The sequence below is a fragment of the Meleagris gallopavo genome, chromosome 21 (assembly GCF_905368555.1).
Source record: "Meleagris gallopavo chromosome 21, MGAL_WU_HG_1.1, whole genome shotgun sequence".
In the NCBI taxonomy this organism is placed as follows: domain Eukaryota; kingdom Metazoa; phylum Chordata; class Aves; order Galliformes; family Phasianidae; genus Meleagris; species Meleagris gallopavo.
In genome coordinates, this window is record NC_139424.1 from 7,401,578 (window position 1) to 7,415,800 (window position 14,223).

Sequence of the window (14,223 nt, forward strand, 5' to 3'; positions counted from 1 at the left end):
TCTTTCTTCCCACCCAAGTCCCCTTGAAACCATTTGGAGAAGAGAACTGTTGAGCAGTTGCCAACAACAGGGCCTGCTGAGACCTCTGTATCCTCCCGATAGAACTCTGTGTGCCAGTTGGGGCTGCTGGCACAAGCCTGAACTCTGCTCTGCTGATATATTTCCTTCACGTGGACCAATTACAATAATTACCACTACAATAGCTGAGGTTTAAGCAGTCCGTCTGCACACCATACCTCAGGTTGCTGGCACTGTGCTCCATCCTATAATCTCAGTTTTCTTTGAACTAATTAAGTAGAAAATAAATACTTGGAAAAATTGGGAGAGAGTCTGAATGGAAAACGGAGGCTCAATAGAGGCGTTGTTCTTCATGTCTTGCTGTCCTTAAGCTGCATTTCTTCCTTTTTAGCCTGTGGTTCTAAAAGGTGGCATCTCTTGGTCCACAGGGATGCAGGAGGAGATGCTGCAGACCATTGATTCTCCATATCCAACAGGGGAATCTCAGTGTGAATGAAAAAGCAACAGATCAGGAATGCAAATTAATTATAAAATTCCATGTTTTGTTTTGCTGCATTCCTGTCCAAATGAAGACTTTTGACCAAAGGGGAAATTACCCATCTCTTCCTGCTCTTGGATGGACGTTTCCATGTGACCCTGCTACCAGGACAAGTGGCTATAACAGCCCAGTTCCCAACAAATCCATTGGCTTCAGTGTGATGCAATTCCATCATCCCACCCCCACTCCTGTCCTTTTCAAAGCACTAGTTAATATTTAAATCTAAACAGTAGCTTTTTTTTTTTTTTCCTAATCTGGTCAAGTTTATATTGCAGAAAGATTAACCCAAGAACAAGCACAACCCCACTTGGCCCTATCACTTGCAATACAAATCCAATGTATCCACAATGTATACACAGAAATACATGTCAAATTTCCTCTATGCAGCCTTGCTCTGGGGAGGGGAAGGGGGTAGAAGGAGGCTGCATGTGACAGCTGCTAACTATGCTGCTTAATGCACTTCTGGAAGTTGCAGAGATGAGAACTATGCGAAAAACCTCTCTGAAAAATGGCATATTTTCATGAATGTTCTTTTCCCACAATTTTTTTTTTTTTTTTTTTCCCTTTTTCAAATCTGCCTCCTCCCCCTCTTTTTTTTAAGGAGGTTTCATTTCTCAAACAGCAGCTGCTGTGTGCAAAGGGCAGAGCGGTGTCTCATGTCCAATATTTCCCATTACCACCATGCCCTAATGTCACTGAGTGCATGTGTCATTAGGAAAGTGGTGGCCTGAAGATTCTGTAACCCAGAGACAGGAAGGGGATGACTCCTGAAACACATCTCCAGTTGATGGCTTGGTTTGTTTCCTCTTTCGGCATGTTTTCTATATTCTTCATATTATATTTATGCCTACCGGAAAAAAATTATGTTCTGCACTTGGCTGTGCTGGGGTCTTGTAGAGGTATTTGTTGTGATTAATACATAAGTGCTCACAAACTGGATCTCAAAGTGCATTTTACATACAAGGGCTGCTCTGAAAGTAATGCCTCCTATTTGTTGACGTTGGCCCACAACTTGAAAGGTGGGTAGTGGTGGTACAGCTGAACCTTCCCACCCATGGACATTCATCAACACTTGCTGAATGTTCATAGAGACCAAACAGTGGATGTGAGCACAGTGGTGGTGGTGTGCTTCAGCAGTAGTGACAGTGACAGTGGGGCACCTCTGCTGGTGCAGATTGTTATGTGCATGGCATGCAGGCTCTTCTTCATCACTCGTGAAGATGCACAGCTAACGGTGGTGAAAGTGTCGTAAATCAGTGTTTTGTAGCTGAGACTTTGCTCCACCAAATAGCATTACTGAGCTCTTTGTGGTAGTTTCCATGGAAATACATAGGAAGCATTACTTTTGGAGCAACCTACACAGAGGTTGGGTGAAGTAAACCTGCACTAGACACTGGGTTAATCTTCTCCTCCAGACATTCATGTGCATTGTTGAAGGCAAAAGCAATGGATTCTCCTCCAGTAACAATTTGGTGTCATCCTATTGGGGTCATCCTTTTGGGGTCATCCTTTTGGGGTCATTCTATTGGGATCATCCTTTTGGGGTCATCCTTTTGTGGTCATCCTACTGGCACAGGATGCCCAGGGAGTGGTGGAGTCCCATCCCTGGGGCTGTTCTGGATTGCTCACATGTGGCACTGAAGGACACAGTCAGTGGGCATGGTGGGGGTGTGCTGGGGTTGGATTTGACCATCTGAGAGCTCTTGGTGATCTTTTCCAACCATAGTGGTTCTGTGACTCTATGAAATCTAGAGGACTGCATGTGCTAACACCGAGCTTTCTTTTATTCCTTCTGAAGTGTTGGGTTTCTCCCTGTTGAGGTGTAACACAATAATATCACAACTCTCTACGTGGTGAGAATCGCTCTATTGACCAAAGCTTTGGAGGCCTGTCCCTGCCTCTCGGTGGCACACAGCAGAGCCATCACCCCACAGTCCCATCCACAGCCACCACAGAGAGAAACCCGCAGCGTGGAAAGGGCTCTGTGTTCCAACGAGGGAGTGAACCTCCTGCAATAAGAATACTCTGCTGCTACTTAGATAAAAAGAAGGATCCTGCGTGCCTACACGGCCATACAAAAATAGTCCGAGTGTGAGTAAATCTCCAAAGTTTCTCCCCATGAAAACATCCAACGGCACATTTTTTCTCCCATCTCACCATACAGATGTATTTATAGCTCTCCTTCCCTCCCACTCCCCCAGGCAGGAGGTTGCCACTCGTCTCCTTCGCCAGCCCTGAAATAATTTGCAGTGCCTTTGAAACATCATCGCGTTGCATAGCTGCGTTGCAGCTATGGGAGCAGATCAGGTTTTCATGCGAATGTCACATTAACAGAGCCATTACAGCTTCCCCTCGCTGCAGGCACTTTGAATTTCCACTTCAACTTCACCAGCAAAATAAACCTGCATGCAGGACCGGAATGTTTTATATTTGGCACGCATTAAAAAATTAATATGGAATGGGAGAGGGTGAAGGAGTTGCGTTTGCTTTACAAGTATTTTTTAAAACTAGATTTTGCTGTCGCTGTAGCATCTTGATTTGGAGTTATCTCTAAGCCTTTTGCATGGGGACAGAGAAACCACCACCTGCTTTGTCTATATGGGCTGCACTACGTATATCTGCATGGAGAAAATGCTGCTTCTTGGAGCACGGTTCTGATACAGAACTGGAGCACAGATGTGATGCTGAATTAAAGCTTACTGGAAGCTTTCCGCCGTTTCAGAACTGCTCTAGCATTCTTAATATGAATCTATTCTGCAGCGCGACATAGTTTGGACCTTGGGAAGGCCGTACCAAGGGCTGAGATTTGAGCTCCCGTCGCTCAGGGATAGATGCAGAATCACCCAAGCCCGGCCTTTGGCTCAGGGTCAATCCTGGGGCGCACTGAGCGGAGGGCCTAGCGTGGGGCCGCGGGATTCGAACCCCTGCGTACCGCCGCTGCTCCCAGACCGGCGGCGCCAACCCGCTGCGCCACGGCGCGGCACGGCCGCTAGGTGGCGGCCTCCCAACGAGGAAGCCGCCCGCTCCGCAGCGCCCGGGAGGCGCCTGGCGGCCGCGCCGCGGCGCCCTGCTTCCCCCGGCAGCGACGGCGGCCATGGCCGGGCGGGCCCACGTGACGGCGCGCCGACCAATGAGCGTGAGGCAGGGGGCCCCGACTTTCGTCCCTGTGGCCGCCATTAAAGAAAAAGGGGCTCAGAATTAAACGGCGGAAGAATCCCCTCTCCCCTTCCCGGCCCATCTTCGCCGTTCCGGCCGCGACGCGACATGGGGGAGAGGCGCTGAGGGGCAGTCGGCTGAACAGGATGCCGCGGCCGGGCAGCCGCCGACAGAGACACCGCTGAGGGGCAGCGAGGAGGAGAGCCGCCGGCTTCGGGGGCTTCGGGGCAGCGAAGCAGCAGCAGCAGCCGTCGCATCCCTCAGTCGGGGTGTGAGGGGAGGGGGGGGCGGGGGGGGAGGTGGGCTCCGAGCCCGTTCCCCGCGGCCCTTCCGCCTGAGGAAAGCCCGGGGCTCGGCCGCCGCCTCCCCGCCCTCCTGAGGAGAGACCTCGGCGAGAGGAGGGGGCCCTCAGCTTTCAGCCCTCCGCCCCCGCGGGGCCGCCGCGCAGCGCTCCTGGATCCCCCGCACCTGAGGAGAGCGGCGGCGGCGGCGCGCGCCCCGCGGGCGGGCTGCGGGCAACCCCCCCCCAACCCCTCACATACCGCCCCCCATCGCAGAAGAGACCGCTCCGGCTGAAGATCATCATTTTATATTTTTATTCTCTCTCCCTCCCCCCCCCCCCCACACGCACACTTCTCTTTTCCTCCTCCCTTTATTTTTTTATTTTTTATTTTTTTAATTATTCTTTTTTAAGGCACCGATCCTTCGCCTCCCCTCTACCTCGGGGGAGGGGAGGAGAGGAGGGGGCTGAGGAGGGGAGGGGGCTGTGAGGGTTTCGTTGCGGCCCCTCGCTGCCCGCCGTGACCCGGGGGCGGGGGGAGGTTGGCCGCCCCCTGAAGACTCTGCGATTCCCCCCGACGGCACCGCTGGGACGCTCCGTCCGCGCCCGACGAGACTCCGAGGGCCGCCCGCAGTTCCACCCCTCTCCCCCCTCCCCCTCCTTCCCCCCACGGACGGATTTTCACCCTCTCCACGAAGATCGCTGATTTCGGGGAAGGGGCCGTTTCCCTCCCCCGAGGAGACTTTTACGACCTTTTCCTCTCCAGGAAACCCCCCCGGCTCCCGCAGATGGTTTTTGGGGTCCCCCCCCGGGACAATCTCCGCGCTTCGGCCTTCTCCAATCCTTCCGGCTCTCTTCGCCGCCGGCCCCTCGCTCTTGTTTTGATGATTTTACATTTTTAATTTATTGGGATTTTTTTTTTTTTTTTTTTGAGCGGGGGACGAAGGACCCCCCCTCGCCCGTCCCTCCCCCCCCGCACACACACATATTACCCTGTTGCCCTCGGACTCCGGAGCCACGAGCCCACGGATCGGGCCCTTTTCTCCCCGAGGAAGAGGATTAATTACCCCGTTGGATTATTTATTTCCCCGCGATCGGAGGAAGGAGAGATGCCGGCCGGGTTCTCCCCTTAATCCCCGGATTCGTTACCCCATTTTCTCCTGTTGGATACATCACCCCTTCGCCTCCCCTCCAAGAAGAGGAGCGGGGATCGATCCCAATCTACGCTGCATTTCCCACTGCCTCCCTCTGTCCTCCCCTTTTGCCCCCCCCCCCCTTCCTCCCCATTTCATATCCAGAGGAGAAAACGCTCTGAGTTTCTCTTTTAAAATAATAATAATAATTTTTAACCTCCTTTTCTTACTCCCTCCCTGGTTATTTATCCTGCCACTATTCCGTGTGTGTGTGCGTACGTAAAGCCCTTATTTAACCGCATTATTATTTGTGCGTGTGCCTCGCCCCCTCCCCCGTCCCCTCGCAGTGTCTGTCTCCCTCTCCCTCTCCCTCTCTCTCTCTCTCTCTCTCTCTCTGTCTGTCTCTTTCTTTCTTGTCGGAGGCTGTGGGATAATGGCGTGTGGGTTGTGGCTGTGAGGATGAGTTCCTGCTTCGTGCCGAACGGGGCCAGCCTGGAGGATTGCCATTCCAACCTCTTCTGCCTGGTGAGCGCCCGCGGCCGCGCACACGCGCGACGTGCGCGGAGTGGGAGCGGGAGGCGGCCGGGGGAGGGGAGGAGGCCGGGCAGTGGCAGCAAGCAGCCATTTTTAGCAGAGCTTCTGCTGGAGGAGCCCTCGGAGCAGGCCCAGCCGGGCGGCTGCCAGCTCTCCGTGCTCCCCCCCCCCGCCCCGGCTCCCCGCCGCCTCGCCTCGCCCCTCCCTCCGCTTTCAGCCCGGGCTTCGCGGCTCCTGCCCTGCCCTCAACTTTTTGGGCTTTCTTTCTCCTCTTTACGGGAGGGAGCTGTGCCTTTTCGCCTCGGCCAACTTTCTCCTTTCCCTCCCCGCTGCACGCATCCCATACAAACCTCGGCCTAAACCCTTCCTCCTGCCTTAAATCCCCCCCCCCGTATCGCTTTTACCCTGAGACCCCCAAGCACTCTGCAAAGCCCCGCTGCCTTCTGTGCGTTGTGCACCATTTTGTGCTCTTTTTCCTCCCCCCCCCCTCCTCCCCGCAACCTCACTACGAAATTGTTGGGATTTTTTCATTTTGGATTGGATTTCATTGGGCTGTGATGCAATTTGGGTGCTGCGCTCACCTCCTTCATCAGCTTAATGCAAATCAGCCAATATCAGATGGCTGCCTGATATATATATATATATATATATATTTATTAATTATTATTATTATTTTTATTTAATTCTGGAGATCATTATAAGTAAAAAAACAAACAAAAAAACCCAAAACAAAAAAACACCCATGCCAGGCTGTAGAGTGGGAGTTGTTAAAGGGGGGGAGCCCCTTGCGGCCTGCACCCCATCCTGCTGCTGCCTTTGTAAATCCTGGCTGTCTGAACGTCAACTGTTGCAGCCCCCATAGCTTCCATCTAAATTGTTTCTCCTCCTCAAGGTAGAAGGCTGCCATGTTAGGTTTAAATGTTGCGGTGATCTTAGGTGCGTTGTGTGCTAGGAGGGAAATCAGTGACTTGTTGGCAAGCAGCACCTCGACTCCGTGCTGCATTCTTGTTGGGAGCCGAGGGGCGATGCGGCCCCAAAGGGCCTTAAGGCTGCAGTGCTCGAGGGGGAGAAGCTCAGTGTTAGAACTTAGTGAGGTGCTGGGTTGGGGATAATCCAGGAATTGTCGCTTTCCCAGTAGGTGCGGTGGTAGCTCTTCGCTCTATAAAGTCGGATGAAGCTTTGCCCAGAAGGGGATTTAGTGGATCATAACCAATGATGTGTAATTTAATGAGAGAAACAGGATTTAAATTCTTAAAATGTGGTGTGGGAAATGAAAAGCGTGATGGCTCAGAGTAAAATAAGTGTGCTTGAGAAGCTTCCTGCACGCGATAGGGAATTTTACAATAGGGAAGCTGTGAATTTTTCTGAAATAGCAGAGGAGTGGCAGAACGTATGGCTGAGTTCGATTTTTCTCTATTTCCTGTATCCTCAGAGTAATCTTGGATTTCAAAAAGCAGCGTAAGCATAAGTGAGCATGAAGTGAGTAGTTAGTTGCTAAGACAAGCGCTTAAAAGATTGGACGTTTGGAACCTGCAAATAATTAAATAATTGTCACTCATTTTTCATTTTTTGTTTTAAATCAGACCAGGAGGTTTTTTTTCTCTGTTGCTTTAAAGCTGCAGTGAAAATGCACAGCTCTTGCTTTGCTGCAGCTATTAAGAGATCTAGAAACAGGGTGCCTGGTTATTTCCAATTTATCTCCTCAGGTGCACAGAACTTAGAAGCGTGGTTTCTGTTACAGCTGCCTGTTTCTGTTGGTAACGTACCCCGATGTCTGATGGTTGGTTTCTTTTTTTCTTTCCCTTAGGCTGATCTAACTGGGATTAAATGGAAGCGATACGTATGGCAGGGTCCAACATCTGCCCCCATTCTCTTTCCGGTCACGGAAGAGGACCCTATTTTGAGCAGCTTCAGTCGCTGTCTGAAGGCGGATGTGCTCAGTGTTTGGCGCCGAGACCAGAGACCTGGACGCAGGGAGCTGTGGATATTTTGGTGGGGTGATGACCCCAACTTTGCTGACCTTATCCATCATGATCTCTCAGGTAGGAAGAAATGAATACCTTCTTTTGGTCAGTGCAAGGGTGCTGTTACTCGTGGTGTTCTCCTGCCAGCCCTTACAGAAGTCTGTGTGAGATAAACTGTTGTCTGGAGATAAGATAAATGTATTCCCATAATCTACAACTTTGATTTTATGATAATGGGAAGAACTGTCAGAAGCCAAATTACGATGGCAGTGCACTGATCAAACAGCTTAGGTGGTCTTGGTCTGCTGGATAATAAAGAAATAAGTTTTTTTTCCTCTATACTTTCTTCTTTTTTTGGGGGGTGGGGGGGATGTACAAAACCATCAAAGCGAGTAAACCTATGAATTTTTGGCAACTTCTTGGGACTTCTTGTGCCCAAATATGTGCCTGCAATTCAGAAGCAGAAGTGATGCCTTAAATGTGTTTTGATCAGGTCCCTTTCGTTGGGTAATTGGAACTTCAAAATTCAAACTGAAATCCCATTTTATTATGTAATAAAAATTGTAGAGATCTGGGCAGCTCTGAACAGTACGGAATTGTTTGGGTTGGAAGTCAAATTGGTGGTGGGGAGTCCTCAAAAGAAGGCAATTTGCTTCATGGTTTTGTGTGAGAAAACACAAACCTTGTTTTTCTCACCCTTTACCAGTGCTCTGAACCTGTACGTACTTTCAAACTTAGACCTGCTGCTTCTGAAAGACTAACAATATCTATATTTCTCAACACTGTTCTATTTGAGACTTGGCACTTTATTTTTGAAAACGTTTACTTGTTGATGTCAGTTCCAAAAGTATGATAAGCAACTGGAAAGCTATGTGATGAAATTCAGCATTTAGACCATCTGTAAATCTGTTGGTGAGACTACACTTATTCAGGGCGGGGGGGGGGGGGGGGGGGGGAGGGGAAGCCACATCACTGTAATTTCCTTTGAAATAATGTACAGTATTTGAGTTACTGATGTGTAAAACGAGACCAAGGTTTGGTGACCTGCTAACCAGACGTTGTTAATGCTGTGTTTGTGGATAAGCTGAAGAACATATACAAATTTGAAGTGCTGCTGTGACAGGCGACTTGAAACAATTTAACGTGTGGGTTTTTGTACCCATGATGTGATCTGGAAAAGAATCAACATACTGAAATAGTGTTTATTGGTTTGGATAGCGACTTCAGAGTTGGGATGCTGCTGGTGTTCCTGTCTGTCCTGGAAATAAAAACTTTGTATCTTTAAATGTTATTGACTTTGTAGGTTGCTTGGTATTTCAGTGCATTGATGGCTTCCTTATTTTTGCCCTATGAGTAACCTCGGTCTTGACCTGCAGGAAACATCCTTTGTATGGCTGAGATGTAACTTAGACTAAAGGCTATTTTTGGCCTGGGCCTGCCCTGAGCAAAGACCAACTGTTGTGGGAGAGTATCCGTGTAGAACTTGGTGCAGTTGGCTGTGAGATTAAAGCGCGTTACATTTGTGTCCGTGTGTTACAAGTTAAGCCATTTGGAGACTTTGTTTCTGCTCTAGATGGCCGTCCAAATCTTGTCTGAGCAACTTCCTTTCTGCATTCCCTTGAAATCTCTCCACTGACGTTAAGGTGCCTTTTGAAACAGCAGCATTTTGTAGCTGAGCTTTTAGGTCAGCTTGTGTTTGTATTTAGGGATGTACTCTTCTGTGCAGGTAGATAAACCCCGAGAGCAGTGCGTGTTTATCAACTCCAAACCCCTCCTATGCTGTAAGGGAGATGTAGTAGCAGGTGAGTGTCTCCCAGGGCTGTCTTTGCCATTGCTCAGGTCACCTGTGGATGTCTGCCCTTCCAGACAGGTTATCCTATGTGTTTTGCTGTTAAATACTTGTTACTTATGCCCATGTGTAGAGGTACTGACATCGTAGTTTTAGCAGGCTGGTTTTTTGTCTCCTCTTAATTAAAAAGGGATGTTATAATCTCTTAGAACATATTAGTCTGCTTGGTTCTTACATGACTAGAAGCTGATAAAGCTAGTCAGTAGCTGAGTTGTCTGAGGAGTGCCCACACCTGTGCTTTTTCTCTTCCCCATTACACAAAATCTTAATGTGAACCTCATACAGGAAAGAATTACGGCTGAACCCAAACAATGTTATCTGACCTTTGTCATAGACCTAATGGATTTTTTCATTGGTGGACAATTTCTCCTAGTAATTCACATTGCTCTGTTCTCCCAATGATTGCTTGTCCCATTTTCAATGGAAAAGATAAATTACTTCCTGGCAGAGGCTTGTTACCTTCAGAATTGATTGGAAATTGTTTGCTGCTGATGGTTGAGGTGCTGCCTCATTTAGAATTTTTCTACTCAGTAGGAGAGGAATTGTCCTAAAGAACCAAGTGCAGGAGTGGAGTAGAAGCAGCTTGCTGCTGCTGGCACGTCCTTTGCTGCCTACAGACAGGGAAGGGAGGCAGCTTTGGTTTTGGTTTCCTTTGGCATGAAGCTGCGCCCGTTAGGGAGTGGACAGTACTTTGGCAGTTTTTTGATGATTTCTTTGTGATTTGTTGTTCCAATGAATAATGGATATTCAGTGTCTGGAACACATCTCAGTCATCAACTCTCGGTACCTGAAATCTGGCAGCCTTCGAGAATCTCTTTATCCCCTGCAGAAGCATCTTCCCAAGATCACTTCAAAAGGGAACATACAGTTTTGTGGGTGTACATCTGTGCATATCAGATAAAAAAAAAAAAAAAAAAGTTTCTTTCTCTCTTTTCAGCCAGTATGTTCTAGAAGTTCTGCCTTTGCCCTAGAGGTATGTCTGAATGACTGCTACTGGCTGTATCTGAATCCTCGTATCGAGCCTTAGGTAACAGTCTTGTTGATGGTCAGGGATTGTTGCCTGGGGGCATGTCAAAAGGAGACTTGTTCAGAGTTAGTAATTGATCAGTAATATTGACTTCACTCAATCATTTCTCTTTTCCTTCCCTAAGAAGCTACTTATTGTATGTATTACCAAAAAACCCGACGGTCTGTTTCTCCCTCAACAGCCAGAGGCAGACAGAAGTTAGTGAAATGTTCTTTTATCCTCCAGCAACCTCAAAGGTCGTGTTTCTGTTGTGACGGTGAGGCTTGATTATAGTAACTTCTGCAGCTCAAACCTTAACATAGGACATATTGGAGAACTTCAGAAGGCAGTGAGCCCTCACTGGTGTCTAGTCAACAGTTTTTTGTTTTGTTTTTTTTTATTATTAGACAGGTTCTTTTCTCTTTAAATTCTGTTGAAGTGCTTGGCTATATGTTTTTTAAATTGGTAGAATTGGTAGCAGTTTCAAACCTGAGAACAGTTGGGCATGAATTATGCACAAGACATAGTCCCAAGGAGATGGTTAGTTTTGATTAATGCTTGGGTAGGGGAAAGCTTCAATGTGCCATTGACCTTCAAGTTGCATCTTTGAAATGGTGAGCTATAAGATGCAGCTTTTTCCTTCTGGTGTCTGTTAAATCTCATTAATTTACTTTAGAGTGTTTTGCTCCTATCTGTCATATATCGAGTTAATCCGTTTTTTGTTTGCCGAGCGGTCTTCCTCCCACTTCTGTGAAGGATAAATGTATGAGCATAATGCTGGTCTTAGCTCCGTGCTGAGCCTCTAGGAGAGCTTTAAGGAAGGAGGAGTGAGGTCTGTGTGACAATGGCTCGTTGCTGATCCTGAGTGGGAAAAACAGCAACAGCAATAGCAGCGAATGCTTCTTTCTGTGTGTTGTCTGGTTCTCGGTGTATGTGCATTATAGGTCATATCCTTGTCTCCAAACAGATCTGAGAGCAGCTTGGTTTGTGCTGATGTCAGCATCGGGTGTCTCATTACTTCTAATACAATGGAAACAGGAGTCCGAGCCAGTTCCCATACTGTGAGCTCTGCAGAAAAGCCTGCTGCTTGCAAGTATTCAGCAAAGTGAGCTTGGAAAACAGCTCAGCTGGTGGTTTGCTGGTTTGGTTTTGTTTTTTTAGATACCACTTGCTTCCTAAACCCATTTTACTACTACAGCTACTATGAAAAGGATGCGTTCTTTAAAAATTCTGCAACTGGTGGCAGGCACAGCATCACAAGCATAATATACCTGCATAGACAAGAGCAGGGAGCCTACGATCGCTGAGGATGAGATTTAACAATTTATCTGCTTATGGAATTACTCAAAGATGATGTGGAGGAGGATGCTAATGAAGCATGCAGTGAAAAAGGTGTTCGGCTTTTACTTGGTTATGGCCATGCCATAGGTCTCTGTGCAAGGAGGGAATTCAGAGCTAGCAGATTCTGAAGGCAGTTTGTAGGCAAGCATAGTTACACACTTATAGAAAGGTCATACCTTCAGGCTTTTAATGCTTAGATAACAAACCACTTCTGCTTAGTAGAAAAAGCATAAAATATGTTCATGTGGTGCTGGTGAAGGGCTCATGCTGACTTGTAGTGGTGCTGAGTATTTTGAGGATGGTAATTGGGACAGTAGCTCGTGTTTTGGCTTGTCTCTCAGTCGATGAAATTTTGCAACAAGTTTGGATAACTGGAGTGTTTTCAGTGAATGCAGATCAGCTACAACCCTACAGAGTCCAAGTAAGAAAATGTTGAAGCTGGTGTTTTTGAGTTCTAGTCAGCACATCTAAACACAAATTGGTGCTTCTCAGTTAGTTTTGTAAGGGATATAGGCCCTTAAAACTATTTTTCAGTAGTTAACAGGGTAATTCTTACTTTGAACAATTTTATTTCATCTTAAAGTATTTGGATTTTTAAATTCTTTCATCCTTTTAAAAGGAAACATCACCCTGTGTTACTATCATGTAATTACAATATACAGCAACAATTGTAGTCTGACACTTACATAGGAAGTGGGATTTGATCGTATAAATCAGTTTTGCATCTGTCTATTTCTATAATTGGCTCGCTGTCAAATGGTGACAGAAAGAAGCCCATGGAAGTTAAGCAGTGCTTTATAAATGCTTCTGAATCACGATAGGAAGGAATGGATTTTTTTTTTTTCCCCTATGTAGTTAAAGTAATGGGGAGGGGGAAGCTGTAGCCTTGACTTTCGGTTCAGGTAAAGCAAACTTTCTGCTCAGTATGTGATATAAAGAGAGAGGAAGAAAATTCATTACAAGAGGACAGTTTATGTAAATACTTGTCTAAGGAGTTGGTATTTATGCTGCAAAGCGGTTGGCTGAATCAGAGAGCGAGAGGAATAACCAGAAGTATTTGTAATCAACAACAAAAGGTTTGTAACCTCTGGATTACCAAAGCACTTGTGTGGATATCACTTGTCTGAAGCAAAGCTGTGGCTCAACACCTCCTAAAATGAATCAGCGACTTATTTTGGTTTATTGCTACTATCAGGTTGAACATTTACCGTTATTCAGTTTAAGAAAGATTAGGAGATGAAACTGTCTCTTCCTATCCCTCTCACAAAAGGGTTTTTTTATGGTTTACTTTTTATGATTCCTATTAAGTAAGAGGATTTTTCAGATGTTGAGAAACAACCATTTAAATAAAGAAGAAAAATACAACGTGGGCTCAGACCTCCCGTGTATCTCTCATTCCATCCACTACCAAAATAAGAGGGGTGGGGGTGATGACTAAATAGACTTCACAACTACGCAGGACACTGCTGATTTCCTGCACAAATTTGGATAATGCTCTGAAGTGAGAGTATCTTTAGCCACCATCTTATTTAACGCTCCCTTTCCATAGCAAGTGTGATGTTGTTGATCCCAGGTGCTCTTTCTGATCAGCAGGCATGTTTATAGCAGGCTGTTTTTTCAAGTTCTAGAGCTCTAATTGTGATTTGCACCTAAGCTTTACACTTACCCACATAATATGCTCCTCTTTTGTATTTCCTAAGAGCTCTCCTAGCTTAGTTTGCTGCTGAAACAATCTTCTGGCAAGTTCTTGCATGCAAACTTTTGTTAATAACTTGATTGTCAGCACAACTATTAATGTTAAATGGAATACTCAGAGCTTTGTAGTGTCCTCTGCAAACTGAAACTTCTCCTTTGTGCCTGTAGGATGACCATCAAAATAAAAGCTGAGTTACACTCAGTGTATGTGCAACTTCGGCATCTTTCTGCTCGTTGATACACACTAATATGTCAAAACAAAACTGGGCATAAAGGCTGGAGATAATTCTTTGTCTTTGTTACCCTCCTGTAATGGGTGATTGATGCAGGGGGTGTTCTTGGAATGATTTTTTTTTAAATTACAAAAGCCATATAGGAACCGAGTATTTAACCTTTGAAATGGTGCGGAGTTTATTGTGCAGTTAAAGTCCAGTATCATTAAGCTTTGTAGTTAATGTTTGCTCTATTGAGCTGCTTGTTTGCCACCAGTTGAGCAGTGTGTGCTGAGCAGCAGAGCTGCCTGTGGGATAGGGTTGCTTGTTTGTGTGTGTCTCCAAATCTCTGAGCCAGGGAAAAATGCGTCCTCTTGGCACCGCTGTTTTATGCCCTTTGACTTTGGACCTTTGTTGCTTCTTGTTGCGAGCTGCTTGTATGATGTTTCCTCAGTGAGTTACTGTATTATCTCGTAGCTTTATGCTTTGCAAAACAA

The 14,223-nt window shown here is 46.7% G+C and overlaps 1 protein-coding gene across 3 annotated transcripts in view; it reads left to right on the top strand.

The window, feature by feature from the left end:
* The first annotated feature begins 3,674 nt into the window (after positions 1-3,674).
* The window catches only part of MED13 (mediator complex subunit 13), a 50,783-nt gene continuing 40,234 nt past the window's right edge, over positions 3,675-14,223 (top strand). For all 3 annotated transcript variants that reach the window (XM_085240859.1, XM_085240860.1, XM_085240861.1), the window contains exons 1-2: positions 3,675-5,650; positions 7,467-7,701. In XM_085240859.1, the coding sequence (XP_085096985.1) occupies positions 5,585-5,650; positions 7,467-7,701 (301 nt within the window). In that variant the 5' untranslated portion in view covers positions 3,675-5,584. The remainder of the gene's footprint in view (positions 5,651-7,466; positions 7,702-14,223) is intronic.